The sequence below is a fragment of the Gallus gallus genome, chromosome 19, assembly GCF_016699485.2.
Source record: "Gallus gallus isolate bGalGal1 chromosome 19, bGalGal1.mat.broiler.GRCg7b, whole genome shotgun sequence".
In the NCBI taxonomy this organism is placed as follows: Eukaryota; Metazoa; Chordata; class Aves; order Galliformes; family Phasianidae; genus Gallus; species Gallus gallus.
Genome location: NC_052550.1, coordinates 9,948,688 through 9,968,641, shown reverse-complemented (window position 1 = coordinate 9,968,641; position 19,954 = coordinate 9,948,688). Strand labels below are relative to the sequence as shown.

Below are 19,954 nucleotides of genomic sequence, written 5' to 3'. Positions count from 1 at the left end.
GTGGTGCAGCTGCATGGGGTAATGCTCCTGCTTCCCATGTCGGGGGCTGCGGGGTGCTCTGCTACCACAGACAGTCAGAGCTTGTGCTCCACTTGCTGGGAGGGTGAGCCCTCAGCTGCTGTCAGAGGAGCTCTGCCCGCTGAGCAACCAGTTCTGCAGCCAGCACCGTGCCCCGTCCTGCCCTGTGCCCACAGGCACCTTCACTTCTGCCTGGGAGAGGTTCCAGACCAGCAGCCTGCAGGACCATGGCTGGAGGCTGCCGCTGCACAGTTTGCAAAGCTCCCTGTGCTCAGGTTTCGTAGTAAAATTGCTGCTGGATTCTGTTTGTCAGTTCTGTGCGTTTGGCAGTAAGAGTCTTCCTGAGCCGTCTGCTGGTGCTGCGTGTGGAAAGATACTTGTAACTACTGCAAGGAGATGAGTTTCCCATTGTGATGTATAATGAAACCCCACTTCTTTGTCTCTTCCGACATGCTAATGGCAGATATTAGAATAATGCACTCTCTGATTTCAGAAAGCTCACTGATAGAGGGTGTCAGTGGTGCCTTTGCAGAGGGAAACTGGACGGTCTGTTACCCCAGCTCTGAGCTTTTCCCCTCATAGCAGAATGGTGATCCTCTTGGATTCTCCTGCTGTACTGAATTCCTCTCTTACTTCGCTGTAGGTATCTCTTATTCATGAAGCTGGCTGCACTGCAGCTGATGCAACAGAAAGCCAACAAACAGGAGAGCTCAGCTGCACTGGAAAATGGCACCTCTCCGGAGAATGGTACAGCAGAAAGCGAGAAGTCTGAGTCAGATGATGGTAAAACAGATGACAGCGTGACTGGACTTGATCAGGTTAAAGAGCTGGCTGAGACCATTGCATCTGATGATGGAACAGGTAGATAATCCTCTGCATCAGAAGCAGCCCAGGCCTGCTGCCCTGCTGGTGGCTGTGCCTCTGCTGGGAGCTATGCCAAACCAGAGGCGCTTAGGGTGATTATTTGTTGTTAAACAGGACAAGCACTGGCTTCTGCTATTGATAATGTTTTAGCTCTTTGCATAAAGCCATTCACACACCAGTACATTAATCACCCTGGCTGTCTGGGGGTAGGTTGGTAGTGTCTCTGAAGCACAAGCCTACCAGCTCTGATGCAGGAATGAGAGCCTCACCAGCAAGCTGCTCTGCAGGGCCAGCAGCCAGGGCTGGGAAGTGTGCAGTGCTCAAACACCTTCAGAAATCCCAAAGGATGTGATTTTGCATTCTTGCAGCTATTCTCCTTTCCATATATCTTATAATTGATGGTATTTATAATGGATTTCTGCAAAATGTGCCATCATTACTGCTTTTAATAACAAAACTTTTCTCTTTAATGGCCAGGTTGTCGTTTTCTGAAATCCACATTCATTTGTTCTCTTTTTCTTCCTTCTCCAGTCGATCCCAAAAGCAGAGAAGTGATTCGAAATGCTTGCAAGGCCGTAGGCTCCATTAGTGACACATCATTTGACATTCGGTTTAACCCAGATATTTTCTCACCAGGTATGTGCATAAAGAGCTCGTTCTGATCCTTTCTCAGAGGATTGCTGTATGCAGCCAGCTACAGATAAAATTATGTTCCGAAGCCTTAACTGATACCACTGGCTTTTGGAGCAGAGTTCCCCATGCAGCTCAAAGACACAGAAAAGAGAAAGAGCTAAAATTGATTGCAATGCTTGAACTACCAAATGCAGGCAATGAGCTGTCTCCCATCGCTGCACTCGGGGGAGGTTTTCAGAGTGCTGCCAAGAATCTCGAGACTCTCCAGCATCCCAGCTGCTGGACCATGTGCAAAGAGGTGGATGTGGGGGGACAGGTTACATTTGATCCTATTTTGTTTTGTTCACACACAAAAAACCCCACAGTTGTAGTGGAATGAATGATGTTGGATTGTCAGTGAAGGGCAGGGTATATTTTAGTAACATTACGGTCAGTAGGTCATGGTGCCATTTCAAATACATGCACTGATTGCAGCCATCCGATGTAGCTTTCAGTGGCTGGAATCCGCACACTTTGTTTGGAAATACAGTAAAGCTCCCAAAGTGTTAAGCAGGGCAAATGCAGAGGCTGTGTGCATGCAGATTGCAGGGGAACGGCCAGGTAGTTGAGTTTAGTTTGGAATAAATGTGTCAGAAGGAGCATGTGTTTTGAAGTCTGGTAGAAACTACTGGCACTGACTTCGCAGCTTGAACTTAACTTTGTTTTAATTTTCATGTACCAAAGCAAAGGCTCTGAGCTTCCAGCACTTGAAGTGTTTGTTGGCCCATCTGTACGTGCTGCTCCAGCCTAGCCTGGTCTCTTTTGCACTGGCAGCATGCACAGCGCGTGCCAATAGGTAGAATGGGATTTGAGCCTTTAGAAGCTACATTAAAAGGGAACGAATGGGCACGGAGCAGCACAACCAGTATCCGAGAGAAGGGAGGTAATGCTCTTCCCATCAAAACATTGCAGATTAGATGCGTTTTGAAGAAGCATTTTTAATTTGAGGGAGGCAAATCCACTTCAGCTTTTTACCTGCTGTTACTGCATGTTTCCTGTATGTGAGTTAGTTTTCCTTTTGAGTTCATGTTTGATGTTTTCCTCTTGCCCTGCTAGGTGTTCGTTTTCCTGAGTCTAGCAGAGAAGAGGTGCAGGATCAGAAGCAGTTACTGAAGGATGCTGCTGCGTTCTTGCTCTCGTGCCAGATCCCAGGTTTGGTAAGCAGCTAAGGGCCAGCAGTAATCTCTTGGGAAGGTTACTTCAAGCTTGGCCACTCTGAGCAAGCACTGCAATAGTGGTACACCAATTTCACCTCCCAGGCAGACGCTGCACTCTGCTGCTGGCAGCCAAGTTCTGGCACCGGGGGTGCAGTGTGGTAAACAGTGCCAGCCTCTGTAGTGCAAGCACAAGAGAACAGTTTTCCCATTCACCCCAACAAGAATTCTTGGCACTAGTGATCAACGTTATCGCTGAGAGTTTGAGACAGTAAAGACCACAGAAGTCATCCTCCCTAATCCTGGGCATCACACACTGCTTTTGTGTTATCTGACCTTGATTGTGACTCAGTTGGTGGCTAATAACTTGGAGTGCACTGGGAAGTTATTCTTGCTCGTATCTAAAAACTCCTTCTGCAGGTCTTAAGCATTTTGGGTGCTTACCCACGTGCCTGGCCCGATAAGAAATACCAGCTGTTCTCTCTAAAGTGACTGCTGTGTTGCAGCTGGCAATGTAACTGGAAGGCTGGGACTGGTGATCTCCACTCTGAGAGGACTTGGGGGCTGTTGATTGTACTTAGGAGGGTATTTTCATTGCTAGAAAACTTCTTTTGAACTGTACCTCCCTATAAATTCTCTGGTTCCTTAGTCAAGCCTTTAAGGTTAGCTATTCAGTTTGAAAATAAAAAAGAAGGGGAAGTGAATCAGAAAAGGACATGATGGTGACTGTTGTTTTGCAAGGGTTGTGATACACTAGTAGGTAACGTGACATGCTGCACAGGCACTGTCCTCCCAGCTCTGTGTGTTGGAATGTAACTGTGTTACTCCGTGATGTGGATTAAATGACTCTTTATCAGCACTGCAACACAACCTGAAATGCAAGTGCCATTTCCCATTATCAACAAAGTGCCTTACAGTCACCGATTAAAAACACTTCCAGTGAAAAGACCAATGAGGCTGTACACAAACAGCAGCTCTCCCATGGGCTGAAGGCTGTCCCTGCCCTGTCCTGTACCTGTGCGGGGGAACCCCGGGCTGTCCTCCTTCATGTCTGTCCTCCGTAACCAACGTTTGCACGTACCCTGCAGGTCAAGGACTGCCTGGATCACACAGTGCTCCCCATGGATGGGGCCACCTTAGCAGAGGCCATGCACCAGAGGGGCATCAACATGCGATACCTAGGCAAAGTGATCCACTTCATCACCAAGACCCCCGGCCATGCTCAGCTGGATCATATCTTTGTAAGCATCAGCCTTAACTTCAGACTGTCAGCTCCAGCTGCCTCTGGCCTAACATGCCCTGTACAGATTCCAACTTGGCTAATTGCTTTCTCTGTGAAAAAGAACCAGCTTCAAAAACAGAGAAGGAAGGAGAAGGACCTGTAGGTGGTTGATGGGGGAGTTTTGCTCCCCATTCCTTAATGGCTCTCACTAGGTTAGGCTGTTTGAGTATCCTTTGGGAAAGAAAAGTTGTTGAGGGATTCCCAGGTGTATCAGCAGGCAGCACGCAGTTGGATTTTAAGCCATTCATTTTTAAGCCTCTAATACCCGGCAAGGCTTTGGGTCTGACTGGGAGGTGGTGGTGTGAGCATGACTGCATGGGGCTGCAGGGTGAGCTCTGCAGTACGGGGGGGCTCGTGGTGATCTGGGGGCCTTTCCCCATCCCCAAGAGTGTTGTCAAATGCAGAATAGTTCTGTGTTGTAGGGTAAGGGCAGAATTAGGTGCCTTCTGTGCATCTTGGTAAAAGCCCACTTCAAAAGGAAGGTGTGTTTTTCATTGTTGTCATTGACTGACTCTTAGTCTTCACTTTTTATTCCTTGGGGTAGAAAATTGGCATCAGTGAACTGATCACTCGATCAGCGAAACACATCTTCAAGACGTACCTCCAGGTATGACCTGCAGCCTAACCTCTCGCCTCCTGTGTTCTCTCTAATGATTTCTTTTTGCAAATAGAGTGCTGTTTAGTTTCCTCTCTCATTAGAGTGTTCATGGGTGTTGCCTAGCAACAGGGAGTACAGTCTCATTAGAGCTAAAATAGGTGTAGGCCTGTGTGCAAGGGAAAACAAGTCCCCACTTGAAGATTGGTTTTCCCAGAGAAGAAATGTTCATGCTTCTTTTTCCCAGATCCTCACTCCTTACGCTGAAGGCTTTTACAAATCACAGCTGGTCTTCCTTGTAATGCCTTTTCTTTTGTTGCTTTTGCCCTCATAAGGAGCTTTTCTGAATTGAATGAACCTGTACATATGTAGCATGGCAATGCAGCTGGTTTTATTCCAGTGTCACATCTGCTTTACAGTCTCTAGTTTCTCTGTCCCAAGTGGCAACCCGAAGTAGAACTGTATCTTTGCATGTATGTTGTACATTTATTTTTTATCTCCATAATTCAGTCTGTGCTCGTTGCAAATTTTTGCCTCTTCCTTTCTTCTCTCCTTCACCTGGGAGATATCCCTGTTCCTTGGAGGACTGGGTTTGTGCAAGTGTTGGGTCAGAGTAATGCTGTGTGATGGCAGATGTGTTCCACAACTAACTTCTATGTCTCACTGCAGGGTGTGGAGCTGTCGGGTTTATCAGCAGCCATCAGCCACTTCCTCAATTGCTTTCTAAGCTCCTTTCCAAACCCCATTGCCCATCTTCCAGCTGATGAGCTGGTCTCCAAGAAAAAAAATAAGAAAAGGAAAAACAGGAACCTTGGAAATGCTGATAACACGGCTTGGGCCAGCATGACCCCTCAGGAGCTGTGGAAGAATATTTGTTCAGAAGCAAAGAGCTACTTTGATTTTAGTCTTGAATGGTAAGCAAACAAAATTACCCTTACTTGTGCCTGAACTCTTACAGATGTCTGTAGCTCTTATTGTTACCTAGTATGACCTTCCTTTTTTGATTTCTGCTTGCATATAGATTTGTATTCTTGAGGAAATCTTGTGGGCATATAATGGAAAGAAATCAGGCAAAGAGCAGCAGAGGGAAGTAGCTGCAATCTGCACTGAGATGAAGCCTGTGAGGCAAAGGGGAGAAGGGGAAAGCACTGCTTAGTGCTGTGGAGATGAGCAGGATGTGAAGAATGTAGGCAAAAGACTCTTGTCTATAAGAAAGATGATTTAGGCCGAAGGCAGCTTGTATTCCTAAAACAAGGGCAGCTTCTCCTGCATCTGAAACAGAGATGGCCAGGGATGCTGCTGGAATGTGCAGACATTGAATGTTGAACTGAAAGTGGGAGCAAACAGGGCCCCAAGAGAAATGATGATGAGCTGCCGAAGCCAGTGATTGCTCCTTCCATGTCAGGGATAGCTTACTGCGTGCCAGGAGCTGAAGGTACCCAGACTTACTCAGACCCTGCAGGGAGCTGTGAAGAGCACACCAAATTTCAGTACTGCTGTGCAGCTCTGTAAGCACCAATAGCACCCAAGGTATTGTTGCTGGTTTCATTCAGCACTTAGCTGTAGAGGGAGCCATGCATGGTAGGGATGTTCTTGAGCGGAAACTTCCCTGGGAGCTCAAGTCTGTGTGTGCTTTTTGCAGTGAGAATGCTGACCAAGCAGCCGAAATGTATAACCTACAGAAAATCACCCTTCTTCGTGAAATCTCCCTCAAAACTGGAGTCCAAGTAAGATCAATATCTTCCCTCCTCCCATGATCTTTGGTACTGAGAAGTGTGCAGTGCACACTGCTTAGCAGGGTCAGCCTTGCAGGCACATGGTGCAAGCCCTGAGAGGTCTGTGAGGCATTAATGCTGTCTAATCCCACAAGGGAGACTTCAAATCCAGTTCCCATTAGGGTTAATTGGTTGTGCATCTCCTGCCCAGTCTGAATTCCCGTCACTTGCTCTAACAGACCAAACCATCTGGTGCCAGCACAACTGTGCCTTTGCATGCGGAGCTCCCAGCACACACTTGTGGTGGTGCACACCTTCACGGACCCTTCAAAATGCTGTCCCCAAGTAGTGCTACGTGAGCAGTTGGCTGTGACTGATTCTATGTGCAGAATTCCAGGCTCCTTTTCCTCTCTCCTTGCCAAGTACCTCTGAAAGTGGTGACTGTGACCTTCTGTCTTTTTTTTTGGTTCCTCCAGATACTGCTGAAGGAATACAACTTTGACAACAGGCACAAGCCCACCTTCACAGAGGAAGACATTCTCAACATCTTCCCCGTAGTGAAGCATGTAAACCCTAAAGCCTCCGATGCTTTCCACTTCTTCCAGAGCGGGCAAGCGAAGGTTCAGCAAGGTACAGTTCCAGCCTGCCTCTGCCTCTTGAGGCTGCTGCTGATGGAAGGAAGAGCAGGGTGTGTGTGGCATGGCACAGCCTCCACCTGCCTTCTGGTAGTTGAGGATCCTGGTCTCTTAAGAGTTGCGGTCTCGGAGGCCACCTGAAACACACATCTGCCATGGAGTCACCAGCTGTGAGCAAGGACGGATGCAGGACAGCGGTTTTTCTCCTAGTTTTAGTCCTTGCTCAGGGCAGTGACCTGAATCTGCACATCCCACCACTGTTTTTGCCAGTCATATAGATCTTGCTTCATGTGCATCACTTCTCCCGTTCTATTAAGGGTTATTTAATATGGGAACATGAATATTTGTATTTTTTTCAGGTTTCTTGAAGGAGGGCTGTGAGCTCATCAATGAAGCCTTAAACTTGTTCAACAATGTGTATGGTGCTATGCATGTAGAAATCTGTGCCTGCCTGAGGCTGCTAGCTCGTCTCAATTATATTATGGGAGATTATTCAGAGGTAAGCAGAGGGCTCAGGCAGGGTCCACCATTTGTCCTCTCATTTGTGTCCTGTGCTTACTTGCTCAAGTGCACGACATCTGTGTGACTTGCTCTGGGCCTTCTGTTCTGTTTAGGCCTTAAGTAATCAGCAGAAAGCGGTGCTAATGAGTGAGAGGGTCCTGGGTATCGAACATCCCAACACGATTCAAGAATACGTAAGTATAGGGTATGGGGAGAGAAGCAGCACTCCGCATGTGCACTTGGAGTCTGAGAGCCTTAATTCACACCTGAATCTGGAAAACAGTTGCAGTTCTCTTCCCAGAATCCTCCATTTTCATCACAAGCTTCATGCTTACGATTCTGTAAGCGCTATATGAAAGTGTTTGCACTATAAGCACTGCACGTGATCAGCATCTGTCCCCACTGAGACTTTAGGGATTTTGTCTGCTGAGCATGTACATACATTCATTAATTCTTCTGCCTTTTACCTTGGGCTTATGCCAAAACCAAGATATAGCAAGGACCCTCCCAAAGAACACAATCACAGCATCTTATAAGTATAGGTCAATTTTGAAACACGTCCTGAGGTTCATAAGAGATACTGAAGTGAAACATTTCAACAGTTCTTCCTCTGTGCTGTATTTTGTGTGGGTCCTGCAGTGGTGTGCCCAGCTGGGGAAAGGAGCAGAAAGGAGAGATCACTTTGATTTACAAAGTGTTAAAACATTAATGCTGGATTTTGTCTTCTATTATAGATGCACCTTGCTTTGTACTGCTTTGCAAACAGCCAACTCTCTACAGCATTAAACTTACTGTACCGTGCACGCTACCTCATGCTATTGGTATTTGGGGAGGATCACCCAGAAATGGCACTCTTGGATGTAAGTAATCAATGTCTTTGAGAATCCCATCTCTAAAAGACTTCTTGGACTTAAAACCACGCATATTGCTGGCTGTTTAAACTGTGTGTTGAGACACTGCTTTTTTTTTTTTATCCCTGGGTTACTGCCCATTGGTACCATCAGAGGAAGGGGAAAGGAGTGTGATTGTTTGGCTGGGAAGGTCGGCCTTGTTTACCTTACACAAAATGGAGGGGGTTCATGGAATCAGAGTGGTTGAGGTTCGAAGGGGTCTCTGGGGTCCATCTGGTCTAACCTCTCCCCTGCTCAAGCAGGTTGCCCAGGACCATGTCCAGGCAGCTTTTGAATGGTCTAAGGAAGGAGATTCTTTATTTCCCTTCTGTCTGACTTGTTCGGGCTGAGCTCCCAAGGAAGAAAATGTCGTATGTTATGTGCTAGAGAGAGATCCGCTGAGGACTTCTGGCTGTAAGAGCCTTTTCAAGCAGCAAAGCACCGTGACGGGAACTGGGAAGTAGTAAATCTGTAGTTGGAATTGGTGTTTCTGAATGCCTACTTGACTACGTCTGTGTGGTGGATCTGTGCAGAACAACATCGGCTTGGTGCTCCACGGGGTTATGGAGTATGACCTGTCCCTCCGGTTCCTGGAGAATGCGCTGGCCATCAGCTCCAAGTATCACGGCTCCAAGTCTTTGAAAGTTGCACTCAGGTGAGGCAGGGTGGAGCACTGGGCTGAGTCCCCATCCTGTGTGTGAGTGCACACAGTGTACATCGCGTGGGAGGGCTCTGACTTGCATGTGTCCATCTGTGTGCTGTTAAACCAGAGGCTCTGTCTGGTGCCAGCTGCCAGCCCCCTTGGGAGCTCTTGCAGTCATGGCCGTGCTGCAGCATCCAGGTGTGTCTCGGACAGAGATCCCTTGTTCTTAAGGTTAATTGGGGGATCTGCTTAATGACTCAAAAATATGTCAGGATGACCCTGACCCTCCCAGATTCTCAGGCATTTGGCAAGGGAGTGTTGGAGAGCAATGCTCATATAATTATACTGGGAGATGAGCATGATATATAAACACTTGTATGTAATTGCTTTGGCCCTCAGGGAGCTACCTTTGAGGAAACATCATTTGCTTCTGTCCTTCACCATTAAAGCCTTTTATTTCACTAAAATACTGAGCAGCTTTCTGTTTTCAAGACAGTATGCTCTGTCCTTGAATACAGACCTGGCTCACAAACAACCAAATAGTGGTCCATTCCTCATTACTACCAACACCTTGCATCCCATCTGTTCTTCATCAGAGTGAAAATAAATCTTATTAAGCGCCCACAAGAGTCTGATCTGTTTTCTAGCAGTTGATGGATGTGTATTCTGCGGAAAGAATCCTTCCTTCTCGTGGTAGCACTGAGATGCTCATTGAGATCCATCACTTCCCAGGGAGTATCACTGCCAAAAATAGAAGTCTTCTTCGTTCTGTAAACATTAAGGAGGCAAAGTCCAAGCCAAGTTAACCCTCCCAACTGGAAAAAAAACAAAAAACAAAACAGGCAACTTGGATCCCAGCTTTGCCAGTGTTTGCTGGTTGTTTCTCTGCTGGAAAACTTTGGTTTTTGGTTTGACTGACCAAGTTATTCACACATTTGCTCTCAAGAAACAAAAGGATCTCTTTTTAGAGAGGAAGGGCTTATAACTGCTCCTTCTTTTTCCACTTAACAACTCTGGCCCAACACATCCTTGCCTATATTCAATGCACCACAGTGACCTTCAGCTTTCCTGGGCGCAGCAGGAAGAAATCCTAAGCTCAGTGTCTTCTTTGTCAGGTTCCTTCTCAGCATTTCAGCGGTCCAGCCTACATCAGTGCAGTATGTTAATCTGCAGCTGGGGTGGGGAGAAGCAAACACCAGAGTGCTGTATGTAGTCCTGTATTTGCCACCTTTGACACTGCTGTTAAGACTTCCAGCCTAACCTTTGTGTTGCTGGTCATGCTCTGTGTAGCACAGAAATGCTTCTTCGTCACTGAGATACCTCTAAACCTTTTTCCTTCCCTCAGCCACCACTTGGTAGCTCGAGTGTATGAGAGCAAAGCAGAATTCCGGTCAGCACTGCAGCACGAGAAGGAAGGCTACACAATCTACAAAAACCAGGTGAGGAGCCAGCGTGCTGCTCGTGTGCTGTTTTCCTGCCAGAAGCAAGGATTGACTGCAAACCAATGCCACAACCTGAACTCAGGGAGGCCCTTCTCATAAACAGCTTTGGCTGTTGCCAAGGAGCCTTCTTTTGAAGGACGGGGCAGAATTGCTGTCCTGTGCAATAGCTTGCTGGTGCTGATGCTGGGAACCGACTGCTGCAAGTTTGTTCTTGCTGTACCCGTCATTGGACAGAACTGCAGGTAGTGGCTGAGCCCCATGTTCTGGCAGGGCATGGCAAGAGCTGGTCGATTCTTCCCACTGTGCATCACCCGTCTTTTAATGCCAGCCCCAAACTAGTTTGGTCGTTGAGCTGTTCGGTGGGCAGTTCCCTCTCCTGCTTGGAGCCTTTGCTGATGCACAGTGAAACTTCTGCATCAGCCTGGGTCTGTCTGAACACGTCTGCAGCTGCACGCTGTGATTCAGTACTGGTGCTGAAAGCACAGCCTGGTGGAGGGAATGCCTCTCGCCCTGCAGACATGCTTCTACTTGATGGAAAGGTGTGCTTTTGACAACAAGGTTCCTACACAAATGATTTTTAGTTTTGTTTTTAAATGCATGTAGTTCTGATAGCTTTCTGTAAGGATGCTGAGCTGGCAAAGACAGGAGGAGTGCATCCGAGTTTGAATCCTGTTCTGATTTGTAATGCAATCTTTTTTTTTCTTTTTTCCTTTTCTGACTAGCTTGGAGAACACCATGAAAAGACCAAAGAGAGCTCTGAGTACTTGAAATACCTGACTCAGCAAGCTGTCGCTCTTCAACGCACAATGAATGAGATCTACAAGAATGGCTCCAATGCTAACATCGTGCCACTCAAGGTAACCTTATGCGATGAGAGCAATTGAGAGTACTTGCCGTGGAGGCATATTGGTATTCTGGTGTTACTGAAGGACATGTGAGCATAAGAATGCAGACTTCTGCCTATGCAGAGCAGGAACAGCTGTACCAATTCAGACACTTAGAGTAGGAGGTCCCTGCAAAGGCAGAGGGTCAGACACAGTGAAGTGCTGTCATTGTGGACTAAGTATTTGCCTACTCTTTTTCTATGTACAGCTCAACAAGTGAGCAGAGCTGACTGCTTTGCAAGGGGCACCCAGGGGAACCTGACAGCCCACGCTGGGTGCTGTAGCGTGGGAGCCTGGAGCACCTACACCCAAACGTGCCGCTGCTCTGACTCACAGGCTGGAGGCAGGTTGCTCAATTAAAAAGCACTTCGGTTTCCTCATCCTATTTGAGGGGGGGAAAGAAAAAGGCTGTCATCTTTCCCCAAGTGCATTGTTCTCCTTCCAAGGACACTGTGGTGAGGGGAGGCTGGGCAGCAGAACACAGCTGGGGGGGCTGCCTTGCCTTGTCTTGACTTCCACGCAGCAGGAACTGACTGCTCTTACCTGCACGTGCACCTGGCAGGTCCCACCAGCCTATCTGTGGTGTTTCCTAGGGGAGCGTGCAGTGACTTTTGGGGTGGGTGCTCTCCCTGCTGTGCTGTACGAGTGGCTGCCGGAGCACTGCTGGGCTGAGAGCGGGGCTTCCTGCTGCAGAGTGGTTCCCAGTAGAAAGGCAAAGCAGGATAACTCCCTGTGGGGGTGGTTGGGTTTTCTTCTCACTGCATGGAACTGGGTAGAGAAGTGAGGAGTTTATGGCAGAATGATTTGAGCTTAAGTACCTTGAATTGGGTGAGCAGTCACATCTAAGAGACAGTATTTGGGTGGGAGGCTCAAACCTTTTAAACAGGAATTGAGAGTTTACCCTTGTTATGATGCTTGGAGGGGGGAAAAAGCAGGGAAGAGAAGTTGTTTGATTTCACAGTTGATGCAGCACGACAGCCCGAGAAGTAGCGGTGCTACTGAGAGACCATCTATCCTGCAAATTCATTTCTACCCTCATCAGAGTATTTAATTATAGCTGTATCCCAGGGCTATTTGTGGTTGTGTACATAGGCACAGGTGCTCTGTAACCACGTAAGTGCTGCACTGACTTTTGTCCCAAAACCACGGTAAGGGAATTATTCTTTGCCTGGAGCGAGGATAATGTATGTGCAGAGAGACACGAGAGGCACTGTTATGAAACCAATGTATCTGAGACTGTCCTTGTGATGGACTGACTGCCCGCACTGTGAGCTTGTTCCTCTGTTAGTGTGCGAGTAAATAAAGCCCTAATGCTACTTGTTGTAAGAGAGCAAGGGGCTCTGAACTCGTAGAAGTTGTTACCCTGAGCAATGGAGATCTATACTTGCCTCTTTTTAACCTGGGGCTGTTAAGAGGTACAAAAATAAGTGCTGTGCCACTTCACAACTATGAGGCTGCCATGCGAGTTGCCTTTACGTACCGCCTCTTCTAGAGGGGGAAGGAAGGTTGTTGCTTGGTCAAGATATGCTCAGGAGCTCTGGGCTGTTCTGTCTGAAATTTGACTTCTAACCTTTTTTTTCTGTCTCGTGCTGTAGTTCACAGCTCCCAATATGACCAGTGTCCTGGAGCAGCTCAACATTATCAATGGAATTCTCTTCATTCCGCTAAGGTAGAGTGTCCCAACTCATGGCTTTACAAGTCAGGCGTTCTTTGTGTGCAGTCTTTGTTCCTGGGATAGCATAAACCCAAGATTCTGACCCAAGATGTAGTTTCCAGAGGTTAGGTAGCTTTTGCTTCAAGGTGATGCGGTCCCTTGAAGTTATCTGCTGTCATCAAACCTAAAATCCAAATCTGCTCCGTGCATCTTAAGGAAATTGGGCAGACTTCCTTGAGAACTGATGCGCCCATCAGTGGCCAAGACCGTGGTGTGCAGCTCTGCCCGTGGTTGCTCACAGAGCTGGTGCTGCCCATTGGAGCTGTTCTCAGCCCGTCTCTCTGGCAGTGAAGGGGTTCTGTTCAGCTCCATTTGGAGAGCAGGAGGTCACTGCCCATAAGAAATGAAGTGAGTGGCACTGCTAACTGTAGCAGACAGCAGTGGCTGCCTTTGTCCCTGTGCTTCACTCCATTCCTAAGGCTGGTCTAACATTAGTTACCATTCCTGGTTTTCCCACTCAGCCAAAAAGACTTGGAGAACCTTAAGGCAGAGGTGCAGAGACGCCAGCAGCTCCAAGAAAGCATAAAAAGTGGTGAACAGCTGGAACCAGAGGACAGAGCCGGGGAGGAGAAAGAAGCTGAGCCAAGCATGCCTTCTGCTGCCATCCCCTTAACGCAGAGCCCTGCTTAATGTGTACCTCGCTTAAAAAAGTTAAACCACCCTTTTCTGAATCTGAACCAGGGTCTTGGACTCCCCTGGAGCAGCTCCTCTTTTTTTTTTTTTTTTTTTTTTTGACAATGTTATTGCACTGGTACAATTAATACACAATGCAAAGAACTAATCTGAGAAATGTAATCTGTCTGACCGAGCTTGTATCTGCCACGCGAAGGGGGCAGGGGGCCAGGATGCAGCAGCGTACGAAAGACCCATCCTTGGTGAGCACAGCCAGAGGCTGTTGTGCTGTGTGTGTGTACGTGTGTGTGTGCACATATCATCAGTTATTTCTACTCTGTACATATGAATTCCAAATGAACTGTCTTGAGGTATATAACATTTCTCAGGTCATTTTTATGTTGACTAAGGACACTGCTTTGCTAAAACCAGTACAGAAAAGCCCCTAACCATGCTCAGCATTCTTGTAAAATGTGGATTCCAAGCCAAGAGATTCATTTCCCCCCAGTCCTTGTCCCAATCTGTGCTAAGGAAAACGAAGCAGCCATATTTGTACTGTTGAGATGACTAAAGCCTGTAATGTGACTAAGTGGGGAATGTACAGCATTTTCTACATCAGGATATATAGCCATTGAATTCCTTTAACCATTTTTTCTACTTTTGGTTGGCAGTTTGGCAGGTCAGGGTTTTTTTTTGTAACATTCATGTTCTAATTGTCAAGAGAGAGATAAATAAATATATAAATATATATAAATATATATATATATATATGATACTCACAGTTCCACCTCTGCTCTGCTTGCAGCTGAGTAACAGGATACTGTACCCAAAGAGTGAGGGCTTGATCTTGATGTTTAAAGCGCACAAACTTCCATTCCAGTGGAAACCCCAGTGCCTGGGAGAGACGTAATGGCAGCAGCCGAGGTCTGAGTGAGGAGCTAACAGGGGCCCTATTAACAGAGGGGAGAAGAGGGGAGGAAAAGTCAGAAATGGAGACTTGATCTTATCTGAAATAACCCTAACTCAGAGCTCACGGCTGTTATCCCCGCTGCCAAACGTAACTGAATTGGAATCATGAGTGTCACAACTTGAAATTGCTGGGCCTTGCGGGGGGAGCAGTCTCTCCCGGCACTGAAACCTGTGGCCAATATCTTCATAACGAATGTCTTTGCACACTGGGTTTGAGATTGTTCCCAGGGGAGCTTCCATTGCTGGCAATGGATGTTACTGAGATGGCGGAGGCCTTTAAATGGGTATGTCTGTATTTCCCCCTCTCCCACCACACGCGCATCCCATCGCCATTCTCGATGCAGGCTCCCGGTAACGCCGGTCCCGCAGCAGCTCAGAGTTCACCTCTGCGGGCCATGGGAGTGGAATGTCCTTTTTTCCCCAACAGATCGAGCTGTAGAGCAACTGAGGGTTGCTGATGCACCCTACACTGTGCTGACAGAGGAGTCCAGGCTCTCATTCTGTCTGTCATGGCTGAAGTACCCCGTGCTAATTTGCATCGCTTCTTTTACTGACCTTCTGGAGAAACCAGTGCTGTCACTGCGCGCTGTACCTCGGGTTCCCGTCGGCACGGCAGGTATTTGTGGGGGGCAAGGCAAGGTGGGCGCAGCGCTGAGGCGCAGCAGGAGGCGGCTCCTGCAAAAGAACTTGCTCCTATTGGAAAAATCCGAGTTCCATGGAAAGCAATCAATAAACGACTACAGTGCATCTTTCCTACAAGAACCTCCTTTCACTGGTGTCTTTTAGTCCATTAAAAGCTTTTGAAACGAACCTGAACACTCTCAGTTTCTTTAACATCCCGACGCCGGATAACAGCCTGCCCGCTGGCAGCAGCACGCGGTTGCAGCGCAGCCCTCTGCTGCAGCGCATCGCTTTTTTCTCCTCCTGAACCCCTTCCATAGCAATCGGGAGGCAAAGGGAGAGAAGGAATTCTTCCCCGTCCCCCCGCCTCGCGGTGCCCTCTGGGCTGCCGCATCTCTGCTCCGCGGAGCTGCCACCCCCTGCAGCCCTCGGCTTGCACAGAGCGGAGCTGCAGGAGCGCTGCGTTGGCTCTCCCCGCAGTAAGGGCAGCACCTCCCTGCGCTTCTGTCAGTGACGAAACGCACTGCCCTTCGTTACCATCCATTTTTAGACAGCACTCGAGGCAATCAGGGCCACATGACAGGAAAACCGCACACGGCTGCAGGGCAGCAGTGGGGCCGCACCACGCGCCCCGTGCCGCCGCCTCAGCCGTCCTCGCAGCGCGTTTCTGAACGACACCGAAGGAAAGCTGCGCAGGGCCGGCACTCCGTGCCCCACCGCTGCCGCCCGGCCGAGGAGGAGCAGGAACCGGCTCCGCTCAGCATTAAAGCCAGCAGCGCTCCAGCCCGTCTCTGAAAGCAGCTTCCTAAGCTCGCACACCTCTCCAGTAACATCTGCCGGTGGCGTTCAGCAGCGGAGCCTCGGGGCTCTGTGCGCCCACCGCCCGCAGCACCGCCTGAGCTGCGGCGGGGAGCAAAGCAGGGCGTGCAGCAACAGCTGCTGGAACAGCACCGCCGGGTCGACAGCTCTAAGCACTGCATCCAAGGAAACGAAAACACATCTAGTTTTATATGCATTTAATAGTTTACCAATTGGTACAATAAGATTTTTTTAATATGCAGAAAACATGAATAAATTTTGTTTTACACAGTCTGAGAGCAACAAATCTTACTGTAAAACACAGAGCAGTATTATATACATTCCTTTACTATTTTTTGTTGGTTTTTTAAATCGTGTCAATACCTTTAGTTAACTCCTACAGCCTGGGAACTGTTTTCTCCAATTGCAACCTCTAACATCGTTCTTATGGAAAAAATTCAGCGTTTGCCTTCAGGTCAATGCCAGGATCAGCTCCTACAACTCCGGGCTGTCGCCAACTGATCTGCAGGGTGAGGCTGGGGAAGCCCGAGCGCCAGGCGGGACAAAAAGCAGCTACTTACGTGACACAGTGGAAAGATAGAAAGGCCAGCTGAGCCCAGGTGTGACTCGGACATCCACCCCAACCTTCCCCACTCCTAACATCTTCATCCCTACCATTTTATGCACGTATTCTCTGCTAGAAGATTCTATTGACTTTTTTTTAAATACACTGGACTTAATGTACAGTTGGACAGCAAATAACTCATTCTAAGTGCGTTTCTCCTTCACTCAACTTAGTATTTTCTCTTTATATTCAAATCATTAAAAGGATTATCAAGCCACCACTGTCTACAGAAAAGAAAAAAAACAAACAGTCTCTTTTTCTTTTAAATAGCTTTCACACGAGCCAAAAGCTATTTAAGAGTGCTAGTGTCAGGCAGCTCACGTAAAGACAGGAGGAGCACGGGGGAGCAGCAGGGTGCTGACGGAAGGAGACGCGGGGAGACGGCAGCCACAGCTCCCCCAGCACAGCTCACTACAGCTCCAGCTTTCTCTTTACTGGGTGCCCGGGCGCACCATTGGTCACACCACACACAAAAGCAGGACGGTTTTCTTAAGTCTTCTAAAGTGCAAGATGCGATAAAACATCACCTCCAGATTACGTCTGAACCACAATAAATGTTGCACTTTCAAGAATACATCTAAGACTTCCTGGGCACATTACATGAGTGTGGCACTGGAATGTCTGTCTGTGAAGCCAAGCAGCAGGCTGTCAGGGCTGCGTGGAGCATGGTTTACACACGGCTAGTTTTTAAGCAATGCCAATTTTAGTACGAAAGTGACAAAGCAGCAGTGAACCTCTCAAACCCCCAACAGTTTGCAATCCATAGCAATAGCCTCGGCGTATCACAGGAAAGGCACAGCATCAGGCAGCTGACAGAACGTTGCAAACAGTGAAAAAGTTCAACACAGTGTAATACCACGGAGCAACACTGCAAAGAGCCTCACAGCCCCACCTCCTGCCTTGTGGGTTCAGGTTTTGTTTTTTTTGTTTTTTGTCTAAACAGGGCTTTCACTTTTGATCCGTTCAGGACCATCCCTGAGATTATTCACTGCTCATTAAAGGAGAAGGTTGCAAATTGCACTGCAGAAGTACTTGGCAGGGCGCTTCGCACAAGCAATTAAATGCTGCTTACGTTCGTTAGTTATTTCCTCCTGCAAACAGCCCTATGCTACAGCAAAAAATGCAGCAGACGATTTCCACTTAATAGGTACCTTTAATTTCTCAGTCATGTTTATGAATTATGTACACAAGTGTGGTTTTCATACTTAAAGTTTCTGGGCTCTATGGGGAGCTGAGCTGACTACTTTACCATTGCAGCGCACTGAGGAATTTTAAGATGCGCTGCTGTGCCTCTGGAGTTCCTGAATAGCACAGAGCAGCAAATTTTTCCAGTCCAAGCAGCTAATGAAGATAAAAATACTTTATTTCTGCATGCCTAAATGCAGAAACACACACTGGAAATGACATAAGCCACTGGATTTGAGAGGACTGCCTGAATCTTACACTGGCTCCAAACCCCACACCTCAGAAGCCCATTTCCCCGCCGCTCCCAGGGGCGGCTCCGCACAGCAACAAACAGCTCCGCCTGCACACAACGGGTCCTCCTGGGGGGCGACTGTAGGAAATCAACACCGCATCCCGCACACCTCCCAGCCAACACTGCTGGCCACGGACCGCTCTATTTCTAAAAGGGACAGTTTTAAAAGCCATGTATTAAGCAAAATGAGTAAAAAAGCACAACTTCACCTGTTAAAATGTCAGACCGGTATTTCACCCCATGGAAATTTTGAAGGGGATTTTTAAAAGACACTGTTAGTTCAGTAAGTACTGGAATTCTTAGTTCTCTATAACGGAATTTGTCACAAAATGCTGATTAAAATATTAATTTATACTTCCATTCACTTCAGACCAAAGGATGTAACTTCAGGGATATGCAAATTAAAAACTGAATCTACCAGATGATGCAAACGCCAATAACCAAACTGGGCTGCTTTTGTGGACAGGATTTGGGTTGTAGTTGTTTACTTGAGAGCATCATTCCCCCAGCTGGGCTCTGTTTTGCCGATGGTGTTTTGTTTTTCATTTAGAAGCCTGTATCAATTTGTATCTGCCATTATAATCTGATGCTCAAGGTATTTAGTGCTTGCTTTAAAGCATTTAAATACTATACCCAGAGATATTTCTTCATACGCAAACCACAGTAAGTGTTTATTTAAGCCACATTGTCTCGTCAAGGTGAATATAACCTCATATTCAAAAGGGTTCCCAAGGAGGCATTAAAGAAACCAAGACAGCTTCGTATATCCCAACCTCCTTGCACGTGAACGTAAGGGAAGTGTACTTTGATACTGTCGTGTAATAGGAATTGCACATCTCTAACAAACATTGAAAGCAAACAGCAAGTTGTACCATGGCAGTCATTTGGGAGATTAAGCTCTATTGGAAATCAGATCACTAAATTCTAGTGGGATGGACAACTCCTCCTGGAAGTTCGTCTAGCATTAAAAAAACTGAAAAAAAACCCCACATTTAAACTTAGTTTAACAGCACAGTTTAACCACTGAATGACCAAATAAAAAATAAATACATTTATCACATCAGCTGCTACTAGGATTTGTTGTCTTATTTCAGGTTTACAGTTAGTTATATAAATATACCAACCCTTGCGTGATAGGAGGCCAAAACAAAGTGTATTCTGTTGATTTGGCAAATGTTTCATGACAAATATTCCAAAGTTTAATTAATTTCCATTAATTACATATAAGGTTCAGAAGATTCTGACTTGCAGCCTTATTATCTAGTACTCTTAGAGAAGATTTATTAAGCACACTTAAGTGATGTTACATAGATACACATTTCTGAAAGAGCCCTACAAAACCTTTCCCAAATGAGGTCACCAATTCAGGCACCAACAGACAGCAGAAAGAAAAACAGGTATAATTATCCGACACAGAACGACACTGTCAACTATTCAGTTAAGTGCCCTATTTCAATCATCCAACTTCTGCCTTCTTAGGTCTGATGTGACCAATGCCAGCCCATGTTCTTAAACCTATGGTACTTCTAGACAACGTATGTAAATTTACAGTATACAATTTGGATTCACCATGCATGAATACTTTGTGTGTAACATTTAATAAGCTCAATCTACATCCAGAATAATTTACATGAAAGGACAATATTTATTTAAACAGAGCTCAATGGGTAACCATGGTATCTGAGTGCATCCAGAGGAGAAAGGGGGTCAAATGTGAAATCAATCAACGGCACTCCCACACTTTTACTGTTTGATCTACACTTCCAGTAACCACATATGGTGCCGTCTTGTGGAAATCTGCGAGGAAAGAAAAGGGTACATTAAGAATGAGTGGAACAGTTTT

The 19,954-nt window shown here is 47.0% G+C and overlaps 2 protein-coding genes across 21 annotated transcripts in view; one reads left to right on the top strand and one right to left on the bottom strand.

Moving 5' to 3' along the window:
* CLUH (clustered mitochondria homolog) overlaps window positions 1-15,400 on the top strand; it is a 32,795-nt gene extending 17,395 nt beyond the window's left edge. For all 4 annotated transcript variants that reach the window (XM_415920.8, XM_046902703.1, XM_046902702.1 and 1 more), the window contains exons 11-26: window positions 662-879; window positions 1,414-1,518; window positions 2,611-2,711; window positions 3,797-3,949; window positions 4,535-4,597; window positions 5,255-5,499; window positions 6,228-6,312; window positions 6,777-6,930; window positions 7,295-7,434; window positions 7,550-7,630; window positions 8,171-8,296; window positions 8,860-8,981; window positions 10,315-10,408; window positions 11,134-11,268; window positions 12,891-12,964; window positions 13,471-15,400. In XM_415920.8, the coding sequence (XP_415920.5) occupies window positions 662-879; window positions 1,414-1,518; window positions 2,611-2,711; window positions 3,797-3,949; window positions 4,535-4,597; window positions 5,255-5,499; window positions 6,228-6,312; window positions 6,777-6,930; window positions 7,295-7,434; window positions 7,550-7,630; window positions 8,171-8,296; window positions 8,860-8,981; window positions 10,315-10,408; window positions 11,134-11,268; window positions 12,891-12,964; window positions 13,471-13,639 (2,065 nt within the window). In that variant the 3' untranslated portion in view covers window positions 13,640-15,400. The remainder of the gene's footprint in view (window positions 1-661; window positions 880-1,413; window positions 1,519-2,610; window positions 2,712-3,796; window positions 3,950-4,534; window positions 4,598-5,254; window positions 5,500-6,227; window positions 6,313-6,776; window positions 6,931-7,294; window positions 7,435-7,549; window positions 7,631-8,170; window positions 8,297-8,859; window positions 8,982-10,314; window positions 10,409-11,133; window positions 11,269-12,890; window positions 12,965-13,470) is intronic.
* An 812-nt stretch (window positions 15,401-16,212) lies between these two features.
* The window catches only part of PAFAH1B1 (platelet activating factor acetylhydrolase 1b regulatory subunit 1), a 29,130-nt gene continuing 25,388 nt past the window's right edge, over window positions 16,213-19,954 (bottom strand). For all 17 annotated transcript variants that reach the window (XM_015295661.4, NM_204324.2, XM_040650001.2 and 14 more), the window contains one exon: window positions 16,213-19,908. In XM_015295661.4, coding sequence (XP_015151147.1) covers window positions 19,835-19,908 — 74 coding nt within the window. In that variant the 3' untranslated portion in view covers window positions 16,213-19,834. The remainder of the gene's footprint in view (window positions 19,909-19,954) is intronic.